At 54.5% G+C, this 25,655-nt stretch overlaps 3 protein-coding genes across 3 annotated transcripts in view; all 3 read right to left on the reverse strand.

Annotated features, from left to right (window-relative positions):
- Positions 1-614, reverse strand: part of MASP2 (MBL associated serine protease 2) — a 47,317-nt gene extending 46,703 nt beyond the window's left edge. The window contains exon 1 of the mRNA XM_044996157.1: positions 496-614. The gene's annotated coding sequence lies outside the window, so the exon portion shown is untranslated. The remainder of the gene's footprint in view (positions 1-495) is intronic.
- A 1,212-nt stretch (positions 615-1,826) lies between these two features.
- Positions 1,827-6,030, reverse strand: LOC123354424 (somatostatin-2-like). The gene is made up of 2 exons (XM_044996498.1): positions 5,832-6,030; positions 1,827-2,232 (listed from the first exon to the last, which is right to left on the reverse strand). Exons 1-2 carry the CDS (start codon positions 5,931-5,933, stop codon positions 2,011-2,013), a joined length of 324 nt encoding a protein of 107 aa, XP_044852433.1. The 5' UTR covers positions 5,934-6,030; the 3' UTR covers positions 1,827-2,010.
- A 9,207-nt stretch (positions 6,031-15,237) lies between these two features.
- On the reverse strand, positions 15,238-23,878 carry SRM (spermidine synthase). The gene is made up of 8 exons (XM_044996497.1): positions 23,662-23,878; positions 22,984-23,104; positions 22,509-22,601; positions 21,133-21,286; positions 19,096-19,179; positions 18,326-18,471; positions 17,106-17,228; positions 15,238-16,241 (listed from the first exon to the last, which is right to left on the reverse strand). Exons 1-8 carry the CDS (start codon positions 23,808-23,810, stop codon positions 16,224-16,226), a joined length of 888 nt encoding a protein of 295 aa, XP_044852432.1. The 5' UTR covers positions 23,811-23,878; the 3' UTR covers positions 15,238-16,223.
- Positions 23,879-25,655: the final 1,777 nt, after the last annotated feature.

Here is a 25,655-nt window from a genome sequence, read left to right on the forward strand (position 1 = left end):
CCAGTTCCTGATTATAATGGGGCGCTCTCGACCCTGTGGCATAACACCCGTCATGCCCCAGGGGCATGGCAAAAGGCAGGGGAAAGAATCGTGAAGCCTAGGCCTCACCCCAGCTGCTCCCCCCACCCCACCAGTCCTGGCTGAGGGAGGAATGGCTAGACCCTCTGGCCTCCTCCAGGACAAAGCCTCAGCAACCCCACCTGATGCTGTAGTGGGGCTATTGTGATGCCCTCAGGAGAGACGGCTGTACTTGTGTTTCTTGCAGCCACCTGGGCTGCAGAGGGAATTTTCCATTTTCTGGGCCAACCCTCAAGGCCTGGTCCCACAGGGGTCAGGGAGAGAGCGAGTAAGCAAGCTGGGCTGGGCTGGGCTGGGCTCTCCCTCCCACCCCCAGCTTCCTTTCGTCAGCAGGGCCAGATCTACTGAGTCTCACTAATGGGGCAATTAGAGTCCTGCCCTTCTGGCGTCCCCCTTATAACGTGATTAGCCTCCTACCTTGGTATTTCCACTCTCCTTTCCCTTGCTCCAGATGCTCCAAGGCAGCCAGGCTGGGGGCGGTGCCAGCTCTGGGACTAGCAGGGTAAATGCCCATCTGGGCAGGGTCTGGATGAGTCTGGTCACAGCTGTGTCCCATTAGTGCCTCCTTAGGGCAGCAGCACCATGTGCTTCCTCGCCCTCCCTTCCAGCACCCGGGCACTCCGACAAGCAGCAAACCACCACCAGCTGCCCAGACCACTTGTGCCTCCGCACTGCACATGGCCAGCACTGAGCAGAGCAACCCTGCCCCTGCCTTCACAGGGCTCAGTGTAAAACTTGGCACGGAGCCTCCCAGGAGAAGCCTGTCTCTGGTTGCTCCCAAATCCTGGTTAGGAGTATGGAGGGGATTTCCCTAGCCCATTACCCCTCAGCACACTGTCTTGCCTGAACTGGCCTCCGGTGGTATGAACTTCCGCCCAGCCAGGGCTCCAGCAGGCTGAGCTCTGGGCTTCCTTATGTGTGAAACACCTGTTATCTTTTATGCCTGTTGATAAATTGTATAGTCAGTAGCTCGAGCACACTTTGGTTTGTTATGAACCATACTCAAGAGATCAACTCATCAAAGTCAGTCCAGTTTATTACTATGATGCAGGAAAAAGGTTTATATGATGCTAGTCTCTGAAGAGCCGTCCTGTTCAGCCATGTGACATGCACCTTACACGGAAGGCATGCTCCCTGAAGTTATATCCCTTTTCCTATCAGTAAAAGGTACTATAGATGGCATCTGAAACTGGATTTAATAATCAGGTTTTCACCTTGTTAGTTGCTGGTACCCTGATGCACCCCTTTATCCTCTGTGATGAACCCAGGTCATGATGCAACCTTATCTTTGTTCTGAGCACTAAAGGGCCTGGAGCCATCCCCTGGGCTTCTCCCAGGGTAAATAAGTTTGTGAGGAGGGTAAATCCCTTTCTGTTGCTGTTAGAAAACATTTATATCTCCTGATACTGACAGTTTTCCTATCTACTTAAGCCAAAGTTTACTTCTGCTAATGCAAGGTGTTATGGGATACTTAGCACAACTCAACAGGATTATAATAAAAGTATAGGACAGTATATAATTGCTATATTAATGCTTAATAATAAGTATACTTAAGTGCTTGGAATAAGTATTGCGGGTAGTATTATCAGCCTGCGTATATTAGTCAGCATGTCCTTTTCCCCCAACACCTTCCAGGCCAGCCCCTGACCTTTGCCCAGCACCCACTGAGTGTGTCAGAAGGCCCAGATGTGTGTGTGTGTGTGCATTTAGCTGCAGCAGGCACAAACAAGCAGACACATGTTCCCAAGGTGCCTCTCAGCCATGCTTTATTTGTGAATGGAGTAATAAACAAACAGAGCTCAAATCATTTGAGAAAAACAAACCACTGACATGTGGATGCTATTTACAATGCAGGTACAGTTCTTGTGTTCTAAAGGGGACAGGGAAAATCTGAGAGGGCCAGGATCCAGGGCTGGTAGTGGGGCTTGGGGGTTAACAGGAAGTGAAGGTTTTCCAGAAGAAGTTTTTACAGGGGGCTTTGCGGTCTCGCTGTGATAGCTGGGCTAACCGCCCCAAAGCCAGCCGCTCCGCCTCCAATTTGCTCTCCGGGGGCTCTTCAAAGTCAGTGGAAGCTGCCTCACGCCCCGTGTCCATCCCATCCAGGAGACCCACCAGCATCTTCAGGATCATGTCCTTCCGGGCCTTGGTCTGCTCCTGCAAGTGGGAAGCACAAGAGAGGTGATGCCATCTCCTTAGGTCACTCTGCAGGTACTGGCCTAATGCTCTCCATTCCTCATCACAGAGCCCAGCTCTAACCCTTAGGACACTGGGCAATCCTCTGCGGTGCTAATCACCGCAGAATGGCCAGTTTCATAGTGCTGGATGAGAGTCACTGGGGTCTTCATGATGGTGGGGGGAGGGGGTATTGAGGCAGAAAGGTGGGGACATTTGCCAGTCCCAGTTGGCCTCCTCCTCTTCCCTGGTTCACATCACTTGGCCCGTGAGCCAGCAGAGGGGAGGGGGGCAGCATGCACAGGAGGGAGGGCTAGCACAGAGGCTCTGGCATAGAGCCCTGGATGGTTCTCTACAGTGGCAGATTAGCCATTGGCCCAACGGGGCCTGAGCCCAGGGGCCACAGCCAGATGAGGGGCCCTGGATGCTCCACCCCACCCCCCAGCACTCCTGTCCCCATGCCCTGAGCCCGTTTCCCCAGCAGGAGTGCCAGGGGTGGGGGGACTGCAGGTGAAAGGGGTGAGGAGGGGCTCCCCACTTGCTCTGGACCAGGGCCCCACAAATCCCTAATCTGTCTCTGGTTCTCTTCTCAGTGGTCAGGAAGCCTGGGTCTCATCAGAGACAGGGGAGGCGGAAGAGGGGGACAAAGCCAGGATCCCAGTTCCCTTGGTTCTCTCTCCCTCACCACAGGCTCCTGGCTTGAGGGCTCTCAGCACCTGTACAGCACTTGCTCTGCAGACAGGAGCTAGTTAATCCTCACCCTGTCTCCCAGGGTAACAGGAAACAGTTACTACCACCACCATACAAGAGGGGAAACTGAGGCATGAGGGGGCATGACTTAGACTCATAGACTTTAAGGTCAGAAGGGACCATTATGATCTTCTAGTCTGACCTCCTGCACAACGCAGGCCACAGTATCTCACCCACCCAAGCTCACACAGCAAGTCAATGACAGAGAGAGCTCAGGAATTTCTGGCTCCCAGACCCATGCTAGATCATGCCGTACTGGCCAGCTGGGCTGAGACAGCAGCACCTGTGTGTCATTAGATCAGTGAACAAACTGGTTCACTCTGTTACAATATCCCCTGCTCCTCCCACCCTCCCCAAACCCAGCTAGCTATCAACCCCCCCCCCAGGTTACTGTACCCATTGCCTGGCAGTCCCAGCACCCACTTGGGAAGGGCTATCGAGGGGCAATGTGCTGAGAAATGTTATTAACATGGGGAAACTTCGTGCTGCGACTCCTCTGGCCAACCATTGCCAGGAGGCCAGAGTTAAGGGTGAAGGAAGGAGGCAGTCTTGGGAGCAAAGGGGGGAGAAGCTGTAGCCCCAAATGGCTGGAAACGCTACTTGGACCAAGGAGATATGAAACAACCCACATTGCCTGCTTTCACCGAGCCTCGGGCCAGATTCTGATCTCAGTCACACCAGCCCTGGTCCAGAGAAACTCAGCTCAGTTTCTCCATTACCCTCAGAAGAATCTCGTCCCTTCGGATTCAGCGTTTGCTCCCCGCCGATGCTCGGGTGGTCCCTAGCCACGAACCCCTGGGTTAGGCTGTCCCCGGGCCACAACCCCCTGGCCTAGGCTCTTCCCAGGGAGTCACCACATTAATCCCCCTGATTCTTGAAGGAAACCTTTGTGGGTATTGGTCAGGCTCTAATTATTTGCCCTTTAGACAGACGGGGAAACTGAGGCACGTAGCTGCCTGCGGCCGTGGCAAGGGCAGAAGCCCCACAGGGCAGGGCCGGGGGCTGATTTCCCAATCCCTGCCCCGTCTGAGCCGAGCCCTGAGCTGGGAAGCAGCGCTCCAGCCGCCTACTGGGCGTCCCTGCTACCTGGGCACGGGCTGCCTACCCGTGAGCCGGGCGGGCGAGGCAAAGCCCTGGCTCCAGTCCCTGGGAACCAGCGGAACCAGGCAGCGCTGGAAGCCGGCGGCCACTGGACCCAGCGAGGCACCGGTGCCAGGGGGAAGGGGCCACAGAGCCGCCTTGCTCCCTCCAGCCCCGTGCGCTCGCCCCTTGCTCCCACCGCTGGAGAGCTCCGAGCCGCTAGAGCTGGTTACTGTTCGCGCCCTGAGTCTTACGGCTGCTGGCTTCTCTGCGCCGCTTCCACCGGGACATGGGGATACCCCGGCCACTGCTTTCCCGTGCATTTGGGGGTGTATTTCATAACAGCTTATGTCTCAACCCCGGGGGTGCTTCGCCTGAGAAAGGGACCCGCGCCTCTCTCCTCCAGCCACCAATCCACCCCCCTACCGCTAGCTGCTCTCCACGGGACTTTGAAAAGTCATTAACTGTGTATCTCCCCTCCCAGCAGCGGCGTGGGACCTGCCACTGAACCGTTCCTGGCACTCGCGGACTGGGCTTAGCCGCCTAACCCCGCGCTCTTCCCTTCTCCCTGCGCTTTAGACTTGGGATAAAAACGTGTCGGTCACCCAAAGGGTTAACCTGTCACCCAAAGGGTTAACCTGTCGTTGTGGTGACAATCTGCAGAGGAAAGAGACTGTGATTCCCCCCCCACGCCCCAAAGCGATACGGCCGATCTAAGGGCCGCTCGCTAATGGGATGCTGTTCCCAGCATCTCCCTGTGTGTGTCTGTCTCTTGTTCCGTCTCCTCGTTCGCTACTCATGGGACGCGCTCCCCCCCTCCAAAGCGCCCCAGGGGCCCCCTCCAAAGCGCCCCCCTCCAAAGCATGATCATCAGACACTGATGGGGAACCACCTCTCAGGCTGAAAAAAGCGACCCCGGGAACTAGAGACGGGCGCGAGAGGAGCTGGTGCCTTTACGGGGTACCCCGGGTCCCTTCCTTCCCCTTTTGTGCTGCCGCCGGTTCCCAGGCTGGGAGGCGAGTCTGCGAGCCGCGCCGCTGGGATGGACGCACACCGGAGTGCGAGCTGCGCAGCTAAAGGCGCGGAGCCGCTCCGGAGGCGCACAGGTGCTGCTTGGCGGAGCGCAGGGCGCGGGGCAGAGCTGTGGACACAGGCTGGGAGCACAGGGCAGAGGCTGTGGCGCGGCGAAGTGCCCCCTCCCGTTGGCTATACCTCCTGGGGTTTATCTATCGGGGGCGGGGGACTAGCGGTACCATTACACTGCTCCAGCTATGCTGGCGTATCTCCCATGTGAACACTCTATTCCGGAGCAAAGTGACTTTATTCTGGTGTGATTACTCCGCTTCTTATTTCTCGGTTACCTTCCTTCTTTCCTATTGCACCGGGTCCTTCCAGCATTCTGCCGCCCCCGGGGTCCTTCCTGGAGCAGGGACAGGACCCCCCTCTAGCCTCCCGTTCTCCTACACGCCCCTTCTTTTCTGCCCGGCTCCTTCTCGCCAGGCTCCCCCAGCCATCTGCGTTTCTCTCCCCGCCTTCCCCTCTCTCCCCTTCTTCCCCGTGCCAGTTTGCGCCTAGCGCGGACTTTGCTTTCGCGGCCCCTCTGCGGTCTGCCGGGACCCCCTCCCACCTCACCAGGTGCCCCGCCGTCTCCAGCCCCCCGCGCCGCAGCTCCGGCGGATCCAGCAGCACAGAGCGCCCACCCGGCGGCCCCCCCCCGCCCTGCCTCCCGCCCCGGGGTGCGCGATCCTCACCCTGCTGTTGGCCACGGCGGCTCTCTCCTCGCCGGGCAAGGCGCTGGCTCTCACGCCCCACACCAGCAGCAGCACGGACACCAGGCTGGCCACCAGCTGCATGATGGATCGGCGGGGACTGCAGCGACGGATCGGGCACGGCTGGGCGGGGGGAGCTGCCTCTGGGCTCTGTTCTGCCACAGACAATGGCTGCAGCCCCTTTTATAGCCCGCTCCCGAGCCCTGCAGGTGACGCAAACAATCCAGTCCCTATCAAAGGCAAATTAGACTCTGGAGGGGTGTCAACACTTGGCTGCTGGAGCGGGGCCCTTCAGCGCCCCGGGGCTTTCCAGGCGCCCCTGCTGCAAAGGCCAATGCGAGGGGAGGGGGGAGCAAAGTAACCCACCGTCCCACACCCGCAGGTGCTAGGCACTGGCCGCAGCTGCCCCGTCTAGATGGGCTGCTCCTGTGGTCCCAGACACTGCCTGCCAGAGCAGGCCAATGGCCCCTCCAGTCCTGGAGCCTGTGGCCAATGCGGGATGCTGCAGAGGAAGGGGTCAAAGCCCCCCCCCAGTTACAGATGGGCCTGGACCCGAATCCAAACAACCCCCAGTTCTTGAGAGGTTGGGGTCCGGATCTCTGCAGCTCACCCCTGTGTCTCCCCACAGTGCCACTCACCAGGGAATGCCGAGCTGCTCCCCGCTCCCATTCTAGCGCCTCTGGGTTCCGGGAGTCTGGAGCCGTCCCCCAGTTCCAGACTGTAGCTTGGCAGAATGGATCCCAGCTGCACCGTGCTGGGGTTTCATGGTGCTAAAGAGAAAAGCGGAGGCTTAGCTGGGCTGGGCAGACTTGGAGCAGCTGTGCCCAGCAGGGCTGGCTCATGGCATGATGACCCCCTGCTTTAGGTTCCTTCTGTGTCCCCCTTTCTCCCCAGCTCCGCCCTGCCCAGCCCCTTTTCAAGCAGCCCTTCAGAAGGTTCCTCCTGCCCACACTGATGTCCCTGTAGTAACAGGCTGCGGCCCAGGAGAAGGTTCTGTTTGGACACTGCAGCCTACCCCCCTTTTCCCCTGTCACTAGGGCGTCATCTGGCCCCTGCCGCCTGGGATCCGAGGACTCAAAGTTCACATCTCTTCTCACCCACTTCCCCTCTCCCCTGGGAACACTCCTAAGGGGAGGCCCAGCGCTGCAGCTCAGGTCTCTTCCTCCTTCCAGCACCCCCTGTAGAGCAGGCAAGTTCTCACTTTCCAGATGTGGAGGCACAGAGAGGTGATGTGGACAAGGGGACACAGTGACTAAATGGCAGAGCTGAGGATAGAACCCAGAACTCTGTCTCCACCCCACCCTACCCTCTCTAACCACTAACAGCCCACGCACCTCCACTGTTGTTTGAATGAACAGACCCAGACCCCAGGGCAGTGGAGCCTTCCCCTAAAACCTGATGCCCAAATATCAACACACAAGTGCTAGAAGAAACCTCTGATTCCCTCGCTGAAAGGCACAAAGGAAAGGAACTATTCTGTGTGAAACAGATTCTCCCTGGGAGATTCCTAGGCCTGAATTCTAGTCAGGAAATACAGCACACTACCAGGGGTGCTGGAGCAATTCGTATGGGGGGGGGGTGCTGCTGAGAGCCATTGAAACAAACCGTAAACTCTGTATATAATGGAAACCACTTCAAGCCAGGGGGGTGCTGCAGCACCCCTAGTTCCAGCCCGTATGTGCCCTGACTGCCTTTCCCACCAGGCCCTGGGATAGCTGGGGAGTTAAGGTCATTGCCAGCTTGTGCGCCCTGATCCAGGATGAAACGTCACCTGCTCCCTTCAGGAACGATTGCGCCGATTTATCCGAACCCACCCTGCTGCCCTCCCTAACGCAGCCCATCAAACTCCTCCAGCCCAGTGAGAGCTGCTGGGGCGCAGTGTGCACTGATCTACTGAGCCCCAGTTACTGAGCCTGGCATGGGGACCTGCCAGCTGACCCAGGGCTGAACTGCTTGGCAGTGGGAGCAAAACCAGGGGATTGCAAATGGGGCCTCATCCCATTCCAGTCTGAGATGGGTCTGAGATAACAGACAGGCAGGAGGCGAATCCAAGACAGTCACTTCCGAGACAGGACTCACCCAAAGGGCACATTAGCCCAAAAGCTAGACAGACAGCAGTGGAGGCGGACAGCCAGCACAGCTGGGTCTCCACTCTAGGGACTGTCTAGGCGAACCAGACTGCTTGTTTGCATGGATTCAGCTCTGTGCGGTGCTGTGTCTTACATATGGGCTGTTCCCCGAGACACCACAACAGAGTGAATGGAGTCACAAGCCGGCAGCAAAGGGAGAGGTGAGGGGGATAAGCGGTGATGTCAGAAAAGAGCTGGAGAGGCAGGGGGATGCCCAGGGAGGCAGGAGCTGTGGAGATGGCTTTTCCACCAAGCGTCAGACAATGACCAGCCTGAAAGGTGCAGACGTTGAGCAGGTCTGTCTCAGGCTGCAGCAAGACCAGCAAGAGAGGCTTAAGGGGCAGGAACGCCAGGAAGGAATATCACCCTCCTCAGGCAGCAGGCCCGGGAGACAGCGTCTGCCCAGACGCGACAGCAGAGTCCCTGTCCCCACTCCCAGCGGCCAGGCAGGCTCCAGCCGGAACATTCCGCGATGCTTCTCCCAAGAGCTGAGCTCGGTGTCCCTGCTGCTGTGTGCACTGAGGGGACGTGGCCGACGGACACCCGCAGGTGGGATGGGTTCAAGACCACGCGGCCCTGGCTCTGAATGGTTCAGACAGGCAGCTGCTGTGGGCCACGCAAGAAGTGATGGAATTAGCTGCTGGTAGTAAAGCTGCTGCCTTTTCTCTCAGGCTCCCGGAGAGGCGGTGAGCCTGGCTGGGCAGCAGGATCCAAGCTGGCTGCCTCAGAGGTGGTGATGGGCCACACTACAGCTTCCTTTGCCTGCAGAGATGCCCCTCTCCCACAATATCCAGCCACTTCCTTCCCTTCTCCACCACAGACAACTCCTCCTCTGCCCTCCCCAAGAAATAACCCTGTGGGGCTTCAGTCTCATTAACTCTGAGGTGGGGATTTGCCCATGCGCCCAGGCCGGTTGCCAGCTCAGACCTGTGCTCTGTGATCTTGCTGCCCCCTGCCCCCTGCATAAAGACCAGCTGACCTCTGAGGCCCTCCCTCCTCCTAGCCCCCTAAGCCCCTGTACAGGGAAAGTCAAGAACTTCTCTGACTGTGAGGGATTAACATTGCCTTTCCCTTTTGTCCTGTCACTTCATCTCCCACAGTCCTGACCTCACCCACTGGCTTCTTAAATCCCTGCCTTGGCTTCCCCACTGGGGTCACATCAAGGTAAATCTTCTCCACAGCTTCTGAGTCCTGCATGGCTCCAGTCCCTGGCAACCCCCCCCCCATTGGGGTCTTCTCTTTTCTGCTTTCACCATCTCCTCCTCCTATTCTCTAGCTGGTGCTACTGCTTAGCCTCCCAGTGAGGCTATAGCTCCTTGTGCTCCTCTCGCTGTCTCCTCAGGACTCAACTCCTCTTGGAAGCCTGTTGGTGGTAGCACCTCCATAACACTGCTATCTGCCTTGCTGGTGCCTCCCAACTGACCGTCTCAAGGCAGGGGCTGTTCCTTGGCTGGAACTCACAGACCCTGGTGCTGACCCTCCACTTCTCAGTTGGGGTTAAAAGTACATAATTAGGACTGCGACCGCTGTTGGACGTGGGACTAGTACGGATGGCCCCACTCTGGACTGGGACTCAGGAGATTGGCTTTGGGTTCCTGCCTGTGGCAGAGGCTCTCTGTGTGACCTTGGGCAAGTCACTTCATGGCTCTGTACCTGTTTCCCATTCTGTAAAAGGGGGATAATGAGCCTTCCTTTGTCTATTTAGTCCTTAAGCTCTTTGAGGCAGGGACTCTCTTCCTATGGTTATGTGCAGCACCTTGCACAGCAGCCCCTCCTAAGTGCTGCTATAAGAACAATAATAGAGCAGTGTGGAGGTAGATTGTCATGTTGAGGGGTGGGGATGTCCCTCCCAGCTGCTTTACTCTGTTGGCTGGATGTGCATGGTCTCCTGCCTATTTCTTGCCTGGTCTTAGACCAGATCACAGTATTTTCTTGCTGCACAAAATGGAATTGGTCTGGCTCCCAGAGGCCAGAAACTCAGTTGCATCTGAAGGGTTCAAAGGCCTTAGCTTTCCTTGGTAGCCAGACGCCTCCCCAACATCTCCACGGGGATCTGAGTGCCAAAGAGCAACACAATAAACAAAGCAACAGTCAGCTGATGGCAGCAATCCTCCTTGAGAGGGGAAACCAACTGGCAATTTGCTCACAGGCCTGAAATTGTAACTCATTTATCAAGGCAGTCTCAGAACGGTCCCGTAACACCAGCAGCCCCATCCCTGAGGCACCTCGGTGCAGCATGGCTGCACACCAGATGGATGGTTCAGTCACAGCTTTCATTAGCACTAATATAACAAGCCAAGGAAGAGAGAGTATCTGAGTGTGGCTTGGAGCCTGAAGTCCCTGCTCATCTCTGAGCCAAGTCTCAAAGCAGGTGCACGGAGAGGAAGGAATATCACCAGAATGTGGATGCCACGAATTACTGAGTCTTTTGTAGTTCTCCAGGGAAGCTGAGCTGGGAGACAGGTCCTACCTCCTCTGGCCACTGCTCCATAAACCCAGCTGGGCTTGAGAGAGGCTGAATAGAAGGTGCGGGGGGGCTGCTTGCAGAGGAACGTTCTAAAACATCACAACATTTCATTTCAATGGTGTCATAACCTCAGCGATATCCGTACAGTGCGTCGTGGGGGAGCGGGCACCTGCCCACTGTTGCGGCTGCATCAGAGTTTGCCATTTCAGAGTAATGATGTGTCCAGTTCTAAGTCTTTTGTTCAATTATATGAGGTAAAAGTCCAAGTAAAAACAAAACATTTCAAAAACTTTCCATAGAAAATGTCAACATGTTCCCATGAAACAATTTCAATTTCAACTACACAGCATCTATCTGTGGAAACTCATTGATGAATTCTAATGAGGAGGCAGTTCGTACTGGGAAAGTGTGAAGAGGCCTGGGGTGGGGCTTGGCAGTCTGAACTGACTCTCACTGGGGCTGAGACCAACACACTCATCTCAGAGATGGCCAGAGACGCTGGGGAATGACCTCTCGTGCCATGAGATTTGTGAGCGGCTCTTTCATACAACAGATCATGGTACCCACAACCCCCTAGTTAAGCTTAATCCCAGAGATCAGACTAGTTGTATCAGCACAAGAGCCCGCGAGGCCAAGGACCCTTCCCCAGTCTGCTCCCAGGGAGAGCCCAGCTCACTCCTCTGGGTACTCTCTTGGAGTTGAAGGGAGGTAAGAACAGGGACACGTGTGGTGGTGCTGTACCCTGGTGTCTACAGATAGAGCTATAGCCTTGTTCAGCAAATCCCACATAAAGGAGTCACCGAGAAGATGAGTCTGCGGCTTCTGTGCACAAATCACACAGAGCCTTTCAGTACCATGGAGAGGGCAGCCCCGCTCTTGTCAAGGAAGTCTCCTGCTGGAGGGAAGCGAGTGCTTATCATTTGCAATAGCAAGAGGCTATTAAAATTCTATTAGCCGTGCAGCTGGCAGCCTTGAAAGATGGGCCACCTACTTCCATAGCATTTGTGATCATTCCTCCCCTCACATTTTATCTGCTTCACACATCACTGTCCTATAATTGAGATCCCGGTTTCTAATTCCCCACCTTTTGCATATTTTAAAAGCATTTAACTCCCTCCTATGCAGACAGTCAGAAAAGAGCTTCACCCAAAGTGCCCGACATTTAACTCTGGGAAATTTCTCATTTTACTTTTTAATGACATTTTGCCTGAGTCTCTTTGTCTGGGCCCTGGCTGGTTCCTCAGACTTTCCCCTCCTCTCCCTCATCCTTGCAAAGGAAACTGCTTCCCCCAGCACCTTGGGGGCAGTTGTTATCACTTGTAGATTGTTTGCCTGTGGAGGCGCCTGTTCTCTGACAAAATTGTCCTCAGCTTGGCAGTCTCGCGCTCTGGCTGGGCTCCATCAATAATCCAGCCAGGCCCTGAGAACATTAGCACTGGCTGAATGAGGTACTCCTGCCAATTAAGTGGCTGAAAGGACATGGGCAAGATATTTTTCATAATAATTTTTTTTTCTCCCCATAAAAACTTATGAAACTTTTGGGGAACTGAAGAAGTTTAATTGGCAAAGTACAGGGCTAGGAGTCAGCCCCAAGCCAGCAGACTTGACAACAGGCCTCTGGGGCACTGAGGCTGCTGCCTACCAATACCCTCTCATTGTATTCCTCTGTCCATCACCTGTTGTTTCCTGTCATGTTCTTACACTGTGAGCTGTTTGGGGCAGGGCCTGTTTTTTTGTTGTGTTCATACAGCACCTAGCACAATGGGGGTCCAGTTTTAAGACTGTGATGGGCCCAGGTGGTACCGCAGTACAAATGGAGAACACCCATAGCCTCCATTCTTGACTCTGCCAACTTCCCTAGCCTTGCGCAAATCACTGAGTTTGGCTGGCCAAGCTTGTCCCAAGTGACGATTGATTTTCAGGGCCCTGCTGGAGACACCTGAAGCCCGCCCAGTTTTCAGATGACAGCAGACGCTCAGCACTTTAAAGCTTCTTAAGTTTAGCACCCAAGTTCACTTGTCACTTTTGAAAACCTTGATCTCTTGTACCCGTGTTTCCCAAGCTGTAGGTCAGGGAAAACAGCTGCAGCCCCAGGTGTGGAAGGAATAATCATAGATGAAATTAATGTGCAGCAGCCTAGCTGAAACTCTATACACCATGTAAGTCCCATCGTATGGGCTTGAGTAGTGCACAGAGCCTGTGTCAGCCCTTGACGCAGGGATGACTTTCACCCTCAGAGTCAAAGTGCTTGGAGCTGCTCAGACGGCACTAGCTACTGTTGTGCAAACTATCCTTCCATTCCCTGGCTGCACTGTTCATGAATACGATTCAGGCAGTGAGCTGTATCTCTCATTGCAGAGCACTGAAGCATTTAAACTGCCTATAAAGAACAACTGTCTGGCCATTACTGCGGAGTTATGTGTAGGGCTCTACCAGTAGATCATGGGTAGCTTGGAGTGCAGATAGCCCTACCCTGCCATGGTGGTAACTGACTTGTAAATTAGGCCACTCTAGTGAGATTAAATCTTTGCAAAGAGCTAAGGAAAAAGGCAATCAGGGCGAGCTGTATGGAGGTGCCTGGAGCCTTTCATCTCTAGGGCACGATGCATAGGGGGCAGTAATCTTACACATCAAATGGTGGCTGCTCCTCTTGACTGAGCTGGCAGGCTCAGTCCCCTTCTCCATATACAGGAAAAGCCTCATTGGCATTCTCAGCAGGACTGAATAGGTTATAGGGACTGAACCATCCTCTGCCATGGGGGAAGCTTGCATTGCCCCCCCGCCCAGTCTGTACCTGATCTGTGGACAAAGGGATTGGCAGAGGTGTCAATCCAGCACCAACTGAGACTGTAAGCTCCTGGGGGCAGGGCCTGGCTTTGGGTTCTGTTTGTACAGCACCCAGGGTCCCCGAGTAGGGCTCCTGGATCCGACAGCAATACAAATAATCAACAGGTGGGAAGAGCTTTCCAAAGGTGGGTCAGCATGAAGGGCTGCGCCCTGGAGCCCTTGAAGCTTTGCCTCTGTGCCCTGTTTAAAGGTGAACAGAAAAGCTTTTAAAATAAGAGAAGATTCAACAAGAACCACACGAGCAAGCAGGAGGCGAAATCGCAGCACTGGAAATCACCTCCCCCAGTACTTCGCACATCATCTGCGTGCAAAGGCCTGGGATTCTGCTGACACCAGGGAATGCAGCTCCCTGCTGGGCTTTAGGAGGATGTTATCAACAGAGGCAGGAGGAACAGACCCCATAGCCCCAGGCTTGGCAGGTACAAAACATCTTTATAGCTCTCCCTACCCCCAAACCTTATCCATTCCCTTTGAGTGATCATCTCCCCAGCCTCCCCCTGGAGGCTTTGACACAGAATTACGTCTTCCCTCACCCGGCTTTCGTACTCACGACTGCTGGCCCTCCTACAGAGACTGGGCCCAAAGTGCTTTCGTAGCCTTACTGAGACACCACGAGGGAAGAGAACGACCCGCCCGTGCCAGGGATGGAAAGACGGCGTTGGGCCAAAATCAGTCCAGAATGCCAGGGGCCTGATTCCCCACTAGCAACTCCATCTCCACCAAGAGAACGACAGGCAGCAAACGGCACAGAACTCTGGTCAGCTGCCCCAGGGACGGAAGGGATGAGTTGGGATCAGCTCCTGTGCAGGTATCTTGGGGGGGGGTGTGTGGGTGTGGGACCAGAGTGTAAGGCACTAGGGCGACCCCTAGGGGATAAGAAAAGGCTCTGTTCTGGGGACCGCACTAAGACACGACAGCTGGGGTGGGAAGAACGTGTATCTAGGGCAATAGGACAAACTCTTTGGAGGGGTGGATCGAACAAGGCCCGGGGCCCCAAGCGAAGGGAAGTTGTCACACCCACTTAAACAAGCTAGTTCAAGCCCAGACACCAGGGTGAAATCTGGCCAGCCTGCCCCCGACAGGCTCCACCGGAGCATTGCTTTGCAATGCCTCAGGCCAGCGAAGGAGCTGTGCTGATGGGAATCTGAGGAGTGGGGCTGCACGCTGAGGCAATAGCTGGAGATAAAGCAGAAGGGGAGACTCCAGCAGAGGAGGCGGACGTGACAGACAGTCGCTGGCTACATGAGCTGCAGGCACTGTTAGGCAGCGGCTGTGACACAGCCTAGTCCCAACATGAGCAAAAAACATTGCTCCTCTACCGTTACCGTGACAGAGCCCGCGGGGAACGCGCTTCCTTGGCAGCGCAAGCCCTTTGATTTGGGTTCTCGAGACGTCCCCTAGTGGACATTCAAAGTTTGTAAAGCTAGAGCCCCCTGCAGGATTGAAGAGCAGTCAGCCTCAGGGACCAGCAGCGGTTTTGCAGAGGACAAGAAGAAGAAACGAGGACTAACTGGGAGGAGTCAGCGATTGAGCCATGCTTGCTGGGAGATGGGCAGCTTCCTTAGTTTGACAAGTAAGCAGGGGGGAGCAGCTAGGAGCCTCTTGTTTGGACTAGAGAGTAGCTGAGGCCAAGGGGTGCTGACTCGTGCAGCACACATGGGACAGCAGGGGGGCTAGAGCTCTTAGTGGGTGGGGGCCGCAATGCAGAGCATGCACCAGGTCACAGCTTACAACATATAAAAGGCATATGTCCTGCAGGGCAAGGGGAGGAGGAGCCAGGCTGACTGGATGGTGCCCCGAGATCCTTCAGTAAGAGGCAGTAGGAGGAGCACCCCCCACTATCAAGGAAATGCACCGACTCCAATGTCGCCTTAACCACCAGAACAGATTGTTTGCTTGGGAGTGACAGCTGCAGGAGGCTGCACTGAGAGAGGACACCAACAGCCCAGAGGCAGCATGGAGTTCTTTTAATGAGTAATGGAGAGGTGGAGTCTGAGCCTCAGGACCCAGTACACATGGAGAACAAATTACACAGCCATTGATCTTGGGAGCAAGAATACAAATCATGATATGCCTCCCGTGGGCCAGCCAATACCCGGCCTGAGTCTTCTACTTACGGCTAAAAGGCGGAGGCCTTCAGGAGAGACTAGCTCGCCTGACATCCATCCTCGCTGCTATCCACCAGGCAACGGGTGGATATAAAGCACCGACCTCTGCATTGGGGAACATGCCTTGGAACCGATCCGAAAGCAAGGATTAAAAAACCAGGAGTCGTCCTGTTAGTGCCTCAGCACTTTGTTTCCAACCAATTAAAAAAAACCAAACCAAAACACCAAACTACTAGACTTTGCTGCCAGGCGATGAGCTGGCCCTGTAACACTGCTGCTCCAACGGGACTAGAGACCTATTGTGAATGGCAACAGAGGATATGAATTGTGACCTCTCCAAGGAAACAATGGAGCTGGAGTTCAGGCCTGTTACCAGTTACAATAGCTCAGCAGCAGGGAGCTCTCTGGGGAGGAGAACAGGCTACATCCCTGCATACTAGTCCCTTCCCTGTGTTTAAGACTGAGTTAATGAACCTTCTGGACACCACCCAAGTTCCAGAAGATTGATACGAAGACACATGTCAGTTATAAATACACCAAGGGAGCTGGGGCCAGGAGGAGGGGGGAGAAAGGGAAGAAAGGAGAAAGATATCTTACATTCCCAATACTGGAAAGAACAGTTTTGACCCCAAGCAACGAGGGGCTCGGAGAGTCTCATCTGGCTTATGCCCTGCCATCTTTAAAGCGTTATCAGATGGAATGTTGGCTGGCAACATTCCTCCCGCCAGGAGGAAGAGTTGGCAGCCTGCTGAGAGAGTCCCCATGCTGCAGCGCTGAAGATCTCAAGGTCCAAGTCATGGGGGAAAAGCAGCTTCTCAGGCTCTCACACATCACTCAAGGCCTGGAGACACCCAAGAGAGAGGAAGTCTGTTAATTGTCTAGAGAAATGACAAACCTGCTTACACAGGGGCTGGGAAGTGTATTTCTAGGCATGCACATGACAATGCCACTAGCTTGGGTAATTCCTCTAGCACTCCGAGCAGGTCTCCTTTCTGCTGCTGCACCTTTCACAGCCGGGGCTTAGGCCTGACTGGAACAGGGATGGTTCGAAGGGGGTGATGTAAAACATGGACAAATCCTTCAGCAATGCACAATGAACTCCACGCCCACTGTAGACCATCACCACTGCCGTTCTCTAGTCCTCTGATTTGCAGCAGGATCCACAGCCAAAGCCTGCATTACCCAGGCCCTTTGTGGGGCTTCTCTAATGAGAACTGGTCTATTCTAGTGACTCTCAGGGCCCACTGGTGGATCTAAAGCCTGTTCGGGGTTTGATTCAGGTTAGTTCTCTGTAGTAGTCTCCTCCTATACATGTGTATACTGACAAGCTGTGTGTTCAATAAGCTTCTGCGCCGCCAGAACTATTGGCCTGCGCTGGCTTCACCACGCCTCACCCAGAGCAGCCAGCACAATCTCCACGCTGGTAGCTCTGCAGACCTTACAATCCCACACCAACTCCCACGCTCCCAGGAATTAATCAGGGACAGTCCTTAGCTCAAGGTCAAGGGTCTCATAAGCTGGATCTGAGCAGTCCCTGCCCAAGAAGTAGCCTTGTACTTCTAATGAGGGCATGGCACCAACAGCAGTTACAGAACAGCGGGGCCCCCAAGTGGGAACCCTCGGTCCCAGAGCAGTGGTTCCACTCCACAGCAGGGTGGGTTCTCACCAGCCTTTGTGGGGAAAGAGGGGCTTCAGCCTCACTTACCTTCCGTGCAAACTCAGGCAAGATGAAAGCTGCCTGATGGATGTCAGAGTTGTAGTATTTCAGGTTCATCTTTTCCACTTGCTGTTGCGAAAGCTGCTGCATGGGCTCCCGGAAATTTGTGCTCTGCGAAGAGGAAACATACATGCACTCGGTGTTTGCATAATCGTCTAGAGGGGTCCTGTGTCCTGGGAGCAGACAGTGAGAACACACACACCAACGGGCATTTTTTATGGCATTTTCCCACCCTGGGATCACAAGCCCTGCACAACAGCCTCTTAGGGTCTGGAGTCTGCAAACCCCGGATCTCATGACTAGCCCTTATTCCCAGGCTGAAGTCAGTGAGATTAACTTGCACAACCAGGGACTGTTTGCGTGAGCCCTGTGCCAACCAAAGCTTTCATGTCGTGACTGAGTGCCTGAAGATCAAACCCCTCACTCAGAGCAGAATCCGCATCTGTATTCAGTGCAGCAGGGACTACACTGCCAGTGCCCTGGGAGAGAAATGCAGCTGGCATTCTGACCCAGTGGGAGAGCCCAGCCGTGTGCTGCGACAGGCTTGAAAGGGGGGGAGTCGGGGGACAAGCCATATGCAGAGCCTTTCACTTCAGAGCACTGCTCCGAAGCCAGTCCAGTTATTAACAGCCAGTGACTGTTTGGGGCCCTGCATGCAATGAGTTTGGTGGGTCTCAACCCGGTTCCCAGTGGAACCCACATCTCAGAAACAGAACCGCAAGAGGCTGTCGAAACTGACTGTCTCCCTCATTCCTTGGCGTGGCCCCCCGGGGTCAGGGCTGGGGCTCTTTGATGGGGAGCCTGCACTGCTGCTGAGCCCGCTCAGTGGGAACCACACCCTGCCTCTCACACATGTGCACAGCAGGCACCAGGACACCTGGTTACAGTAGCCAGCCAGTTCTGTCCCAATGACACACGGGCTGGGCAAGCAGGACCGTGGCTTCTAGACCCCGACTAGCAATGGCCGAGCACAGCACGGACCCAGAGGGGGCTCTGGTTCCTGGGAAGATGGGTCTAGGTGCCACATGTAGATCCTTCTGAGTTAGCCAGGGGCACAGCACAGAGGCAGACTGCACATGAGTGGGCTTCCTGGTCTTTCAGAAACTAAGAAGTGGCTGATGCTGCTAATTGAGCCAAGCCTGTTCCATGTCTCCCTCTCCCAGCGTCCCCACAGGCTGCAGGGAGAGGGCAGCTGCTGGGACACTCACTGGGTTCTTACTGCACAGCATGAAGCCGATCTGCCCGCTGGGATACGTAGGGATGGTGCAGTAAGCATATTCCACCACAGGGAACAGAGACTTGCAAAACTGACGCATTTCCTTAATGAGATCCAGGTGCAGCCACTGGCATTCACCTGTGCAGGTAACAGGGACAGAAAGGTTAGAATAGACAATGGCCACCTTTAGCACTCTGAGCAGAGAGGTTTCAGGTTAAGGCTGGTTTTAAATCCGAAGACTAAGGCCTGGTCTATACCTAAGTCTTACCGGCACAGCTACATGGGGATGGACTGGGATTTTTAACACTGGGATAGCTTTGCTGGTAAAAGCCCTAGTGTAGACGCAGTGTGAGATTACTGGAAATGCACAGGAAGACTAAGGCCAGACTCAGACAGCTCTGGGAAGTGAGATTTTTGAACAGTAGATATTATATCACGGATCCCAAGTTTGGCTTTTTGCTGCCTCGGATATTTGTGCCTGGGGATTACAACATTACAGGAGATCCAGAGCAGCAGGCACAAGGGGACAAGATCCTCAGACCCACATTACCTGTTTGTTAGAACCCTCTGTTACAATAGGACCCTGGTACTCCCAGCCTCACCTACCTGAACTTCCCTATTTACATAGTTACCTTCAACTCTAGCCTGGGACTTGGGACACCTGGGCTCAATTCCCTGCTTCATCAGACTTCCTGTGACCTTGGTCAAGTCACTTCGCCTCTCTGTGCCTCAGTTGCCCAACTGTACCCTGTCTGGTCTCACCTTGGCAGCAGAGAATCCCATCCTCTCGCAGAGCCGTCTTCATCAGCTGGTAGTAGGATTCTTTGAACAAGCTCTCCGCGGGACCTGGGGGGAGGATGTTACAGAGATGGCTCAGGATCCATGAAAATCCCTTTGTGCATCTAGGGCATGGCTTCGCCGGGCTCCGGAAGAGAGCAAAGCTTTGCTCCACCTGGGGGTCTCAGATCTGATACCAGGCAAACTCAATTGTTTTAGAAAAGAAGGTTCTGAATCGCTTTTTAATGTATTGTAAATGACGACTAGAGGTGAGCTGGGACTGTGCAGTCTGCGGTGTTTGGATCTGGGGTTCCAGTTTGGCCCACCTCTAGCACAGCAGAACCACCCCAATTTTCTCTTTGGTAATCAGCAAACATAATACAAATCTCCTGATCTCACCCCACTGCTCGGCAGATTAAAGGGAAGAAGATAACATCAGCAAAGGGCACTGGGGTTAGGCTAGTTTGTCTATCAAGATCAGACAGTAGTAGCTGAAGGAACCTCGTGCTATGGGAATCAGGAGAGCAGAACATTCCCCGAGGCATGTGTCCTCCACCTCTCCACCCCCTCCCAAAAGCATGGTAGTGTTGCAAACGGGAGCAGAAAACAATTAAATGGTCAAACCCGAGGCAGCATTATATACTCTGTTGAAGAGAGGACAGGTGGTCGAGGACCTAGGGTGCTAGCTTGGGACCCAGGTTCAATTCTGCCATGAACTCCCCATGTGCCTTCAGCAAGTCACCCTGGGGCCAGATTTTTAGAATGATTTAGGTGCCTAATTCCCATTGATTTCCATGGCAGCTAGATGTCCAAATACTTTTAAAAATCTGGCCCTTCGTGACTGTGTCTTGGTTACCCATCTGTAAAACAGGGACAGGAGCATTTCCCTGCCTCCCACGGTTGTTGGGCAGCTAATACATTAAAGACCATGCGGCTCTCAGCTACTATGGTAATGGGGCCAGTGAGTATGTAAGGAAGGTAGCCAGCTCCCTTAGCTTCTTGAGCGGATGGCGAGGCGCAGACAGCAGCTCACTAGAGGTAGGAAGACTGAGAACTCTTAGATCACTATAGCTGTCTCCGAGAAGCATGACAAATCCACACTCCTGAGAGATGTGGCTATTCCAACGTAACCGCGGTGCACTCTCTTTCGGGTTCTTTCTGATGGAAGAACACTTTCATCGAGTTGGCTACCACCTCTTGGGGAGGTGGATTACCTATGCTGACAGGAGAACCCCTCCTGGTGGCATAGGTAGTGTCTACACGACAGAGTGATGTAAGCTGCCTTGCATCAATGTCACCCTCACTAGGGAAGCGTCTACACTAAAATTTTGCTCCCTCCGATGTAACTTCCCCGCTCTGCCGACTTAACTCCCCCTCCACAAGAGTCAATGTCAACGGAGTTAGGTCGACAAGGAGTGAAGGTGGACACGCAAAGGCAATTTAATGACTGCAGTGGCTAGATGCTGACGTAACTTAGGTGAACACAATTTTGTAGTTTAGACATGTCCTTAAATGGCTACAGATGTGCAGCTGCATCTGTAGTGGTTTACATGTAGACATAGGCTGAGTAGGCAGGGAGGGTTGGCAATTAGGAGTTCTTTTCAGACTCCAGGATCAACTAGTTACTAGAAGCGGTAATTAGATCACCTCCCAGGACTGAGGCACAGAGCCACGAAAAGGGAAGCAAGAGGGCTGGCGGCCTTGCTCCTAGCTGGCAAAGAAACAATTTTCAGATGCAGTTTCACCCCCCATTGCTCAGGGGCCAAAGAGACAAGGAAGGAGTAGTTCCAGCAGCTCCATGATTTGCATCTGGAGCCCCCCCCAGATCACTCCCCATCAAAGGAACTGAAGTGAAAGGGAGGGAGGGATTTCTCTGGGCTGGGAGAGAAGATTCTCTCTTTATTCTTCAAAAGAGCCCTGGCCAGCTCTGCACTGCCTCAGTGAGGTGTTTAGAATGGAGAGGATGAGAGGGAGAGCGTGGATGGGACCCACCCCACTCTCCCCTTTCCTTTGGGTTCTCACCCATGGGGTCGGAGGAGTCTGTGATAATCACATCAAAGGCTTCTTGGTTCTGTTTCATGAACTCAAAACCGTCCCCAACGTGCAGGGTCAGCTTGGGGCTGGAATAGCCCACCGCCATCCCCGGGAGGTATTTCTTCGATACCTGAATCACATCCTGTAACAGACAGCACAAGCAGGTCAGTACACAGAGCGCCATGCAGCCAAGCTGATCAATGTCTGAGTCATTTCCTTCTACGCCCTCAGCTCAGGCTCACCTCACCAACCATTCGAGAGCAGTCTGTTTCCAGCATCTTAAGCTAACACACAAGGCTCAGCCCTATCCTATGGCCTCTGAGTTCAGCAACATTCTTGCACAATAAGTGCCAAACCCAAAGAGCTCTCAATTTCCAAAGCTGCCTGGAAGAACTGAAAGAACTGGGGAGATCATCTGCAGAGGCAGATCCCAACCAACACGGTGATTTTCTTTTAAACCCTGAAAATTGCCAATGTGGTTTTCAATGAAAGATATCCCCATCCCTGCCCTCAGCCTTCCTTTCCCTTTGCAAACTTCCTTGTCCAGGTGAGGAGAACACCTTGTCCCTAGTAGAGGGGCACTTTCTTCTGGGTGAGAAATCACGGAGTATCCCCTAAACACTAGAATCCTTACGGCTTGGAGAGATGTGAGACGACACTAGTGTCAGCTGTTCTGAGCCACTCCTTGTGCTCAATGGCCGTCACAGCCCTATTCATGTCAAGGCACACTCAGCCAGCAGCATCATTTGATTTAGTAGAGAGCTTAGGGATGGACTCTGGGCTTAGTTCTCATTCCTCACACAGCTCCTACTTCCCAACACAACGGCGAGTGTTTCTGAAACGAACGCCAATATGAACTGACCAGTGGAGGAAGGACAGACTCACCTACCAGCAGAAGGCCCTGTAGGAAGAGACCCAGTTCCTGCATTCAGCAGTAGAACACCAACTCAGCAATGACCTAACAGAGGGACACGGTCCCTTCGTTGGAGGATGCGTGCTATCCCCATCAGGGGAAGAAAAGGGGCCCTTCCAAAAGCCAGAAGAACATCTCTTCTCTGGAGCTCAGCCTTCAGATCGTGCACTCGGCCTGGATTAGCCCCAGCTGTGCACGTGGAAGAGGCCACAGGAAAGAATCAGGCTGTTGCTCTGGAGGGCTGCGGAGACAGGGCGGTCACTGCCATGCCAACATGGCAAGGAATGAAAGCGCTGTCTGTAGGGTCAGTAGCAGCGGATGAAGTAGCAGCACTACGCTGCTATTTTGAAGCAGCTCTCCCATTTACCTTGAGCTGCTCTCCCACTCAGCCTGCAGCCTCACAGCCCACTGAAATCAAGGACACAGCAGCCTCACCTCCTGCAGTACGTACCTCATCAATCTCACACTGCACCACGGAATCCACGGATGGGTGCTTGACCACTTCTCGTAACACTCCCCCATCGCCACCACCAATAATTAGCACCTGAGACAGGAGAGAGGCCGAAAACAGAAGAGAGTCAGCTTGGTCCAGCCAAGCTGGAAGGGTCATAGCAAAGTCTGGATCAAGAAAGTTAGCCCTGCAAATCCAGTCAGGAGACTTCCACAGCTTTGCCACGGACACTGTCCCCTCCTGTAAGGCAGGGATATTAGTATCTCCCAAGCTCCAAGGCCTGCTTGCGAGGTGCTTTGCAAGCCCGAGGTGAAAGCGCTACCGAAGTGTAGCGGGCTGGATTTGCATGGATAGACCACATATTTGGCGCCTGGGTTCAATATGTCAAAATGCAAATTAGGACAATTGTCATTTAAGCACAACTCCTAAAACCGTCGGCTCAAGCGACCCGGCCATCAGCCAAGAGGCCACCTACCTTGCGGGGATTTGGGTGGCTGCAGAGAGGTAGGTTGGCAATCATCTCCTGGTAGGAGAACTCATCTCTCTCGGTGCACTGGATCACCCCGTCCAGCACCAGCACGTTGCCGTAGGTCTTACTGCGAAGGCAAGAGAAACGAAGGGTCCCTCAGGGCAGTGCCCTCCGAGAAGAGGCTCGCGGCACCAGGTCTCGCTCCGTTGGGCAGGCCCCGCTCTGGTGCCTGGGGGAGGCATCAAGAAACACCCCCTCCCGGGGCGCATGTCCCCTGCGGCCTCAGGGTGGGAGCCACCTGCCTGCACCCAGGACCGGACCGGACCTCGGCCAGGCATCCCGGGAGCAGCGCGGGGAAGGCGGCCACGGTGCACCCTGCTCAGGCACCGAGGGGTGGCCAGGCTGCCCGCTGGGCCCGGGGACCGCTGATCCCTCCGGCGGAGAGGAAGGGGAGCCGGGTCCCCGAGGGGCAGCGGCTGTGGCACTGCGGTGACAGCCGGGAGGGCCCCGCCCCGCCCCCGGATCCGGAGCCCGTCCCGGCAGCGCCAGCCCCGGCCCCGGCCCCGGCCCCGCTGCCCACGGGCGGGAGAGTGGATGGGGAGGCGAGTCACCCCGTCCGGCCCGGCCCGGCCCGGCCCCGGCCCCGGCCCCAGCCCGCTCCGCTCCCCGGCTCCCGCCCGGCACCTCCGGAAGACCAGGATCTCCTGGTAGCGGGAGCGCTGCTGGTGCAGCAGCTCCTCCACCTGCAGGGACAGCGCCTGGCCGGGCCACAGGCTGCAGGTCTCCCGGAACCAGCCCTCGCGGATGGCCCCGGCCGCCGCCGCGGGCTCCATCCCGCCCGGGCCCCGCAGGCCGCGCCAGCCACAGCAGCGCGGGCACCTGCCGCCAGCACGCCGCCGCCGCCGCCTCACCCTAACCTGATAGCGCCCGGGGGCCGGGCACCGGCTGGGCCGCCAGCAGCCAATCGGAACCAAGCGCCCGCCCCTGCCGTGGCATTGAAGGTTGCTATTGGTTCGCTGTCTCAGCGCGCAGCCTCTATTGGCGGCTCTAGCAGGTTAGTGTGGCCGGCTCCATGGGGGCCACGTGGGGGGTTATGGCTAGGAAAGAGACCCTGACGCTGCACTGCAGGAGATAGGGGAGGGGATGCCCAACCCCCCCGCCGTGTATGGGGGGAAGCGACCTCCCCTCAGGGTGTGTGTGTGAAGTGATCCCCCCCCCCGTGTGTGGGGAAGCGACCTCCCCTCAGGGTGTGTGTGTGAAGTGATCCCCCCCCCCGTGTGTGGGGAAGTGATCCCCCCTCAGGGTGTGTGTGTGAAGTGATCCCCCCTCAGGGTGTGTGTCTGTGTGTGAAGTGATTCCCCCCCCCCGTGTGTGGGGAAGCGACCCCCCTCGGGTGTGTGTGTATGTGATCTCTATGCCCCACTGGGTGTGGGGACGGTGGATGTGGAATTGCCCCCAGCTATGTGTGTATGGGGAGGTTGACCGGGGTGGGTGGACGGATGTGTGATGCTCCCATCTCACTCTAGGGCTGTGGCTAGTGGGTGGGGTAGATGGGGATGTGACGTAATCTGCTCTATGTGTGACGAGGGGGCAGTTGGGCTTGTGACAGATGGGCCAATGGGGTGTATGCGCCTCTGGGGAAGGGGGTGCATTACTGCTCCCTGCTGAAAAAGAAACCGAAGTTTTGAACATGTGACCTCCTCTCCCCCAGCTAGTGAAGTAAAGGTAGAAAGCCAGGGTTGATTTCATCTTTTCTCCCTGCATCTCAGGGGAGCAGAGTGCATATCCCCTTTCTATTTTCTAATTCAAACAAAATAGTAATAAGTGAGGAGGGAAAAAGACATGAGGCCAGGGAAAGGACATATGGATAGTAGCTCCCTGGATGATGCCCCTCTTGAATGAGAGATATTGCAAGTCATTTGTATTCCATTTTTATTGATTTTTAGCACTATATACCAAACGTGTAAAATATTCACAAATACTGTCACACTATTGTACACAGAAATATTAACATTTAGGTGTACAACAGAAATATCTGAGTCTGGGGTGGCTACATTGTATGAATCTCATCTTCACCAAAGTAAGAGCCGATAAAATCCTATCCCTACACAACTTTGCATAGTCTACCCTCTGAAAATTGGGTCTGTGAAGGTGTGAACCCCAAGAACTGAGACAACCCAAAATCACTGGTCACTTCTGAAAAATCTTAGCTGGATTTTAAAAAAACAATTAGATGCTATGGGAGTGTATTATTGTGCCTGGGGATACATCCAGAAATAGTACAAGACACATGGCACATATTTTCAGGAGCAGACCTTAGTATAATTCTTAGGAAAAGAACCCACAAGAAGTTATCAAAAATGATTATTTTTTTTGCTTAAAAAGGTTTCTTGGCTGTTGGTAGAAAAAAATATCCCAGCAACATAAAAATGTAGCATGAGGACTGCATCTAAATTATAGCTATAATCTCAATTATGTGGATAAAACATGCATACATTTGCCAGTCATATTCATTAAGGGCATTTTTAAGACCTATGACAAACCTCAATTCAAAATTGGGGGAAGGGGGGAAAATCAAGATGAAAATTAAGCCCAACCTTTGAAAATGTTACATTGAACATATTTCTAAAATGAGGAAAAGGAGCCTATAGAAACCAGAAGATTATTTAATCCCCATA

This window comes from Mauremys mutica, chromosome 21 (assembly GCF_020497125.1).
Source record: "Mauremys mutica isolate MM-2020 ecotype Southern chromosome 21, ASM2049712v1, whole genome shotgun sequence".
In the NCBI taxonomy this organism is placed as follows: domain Eukaryota; kingdom Metazoa; phylum Chordata; order Testudines; family Geoemydidae; genus Mauremys; species Mauremys mutica.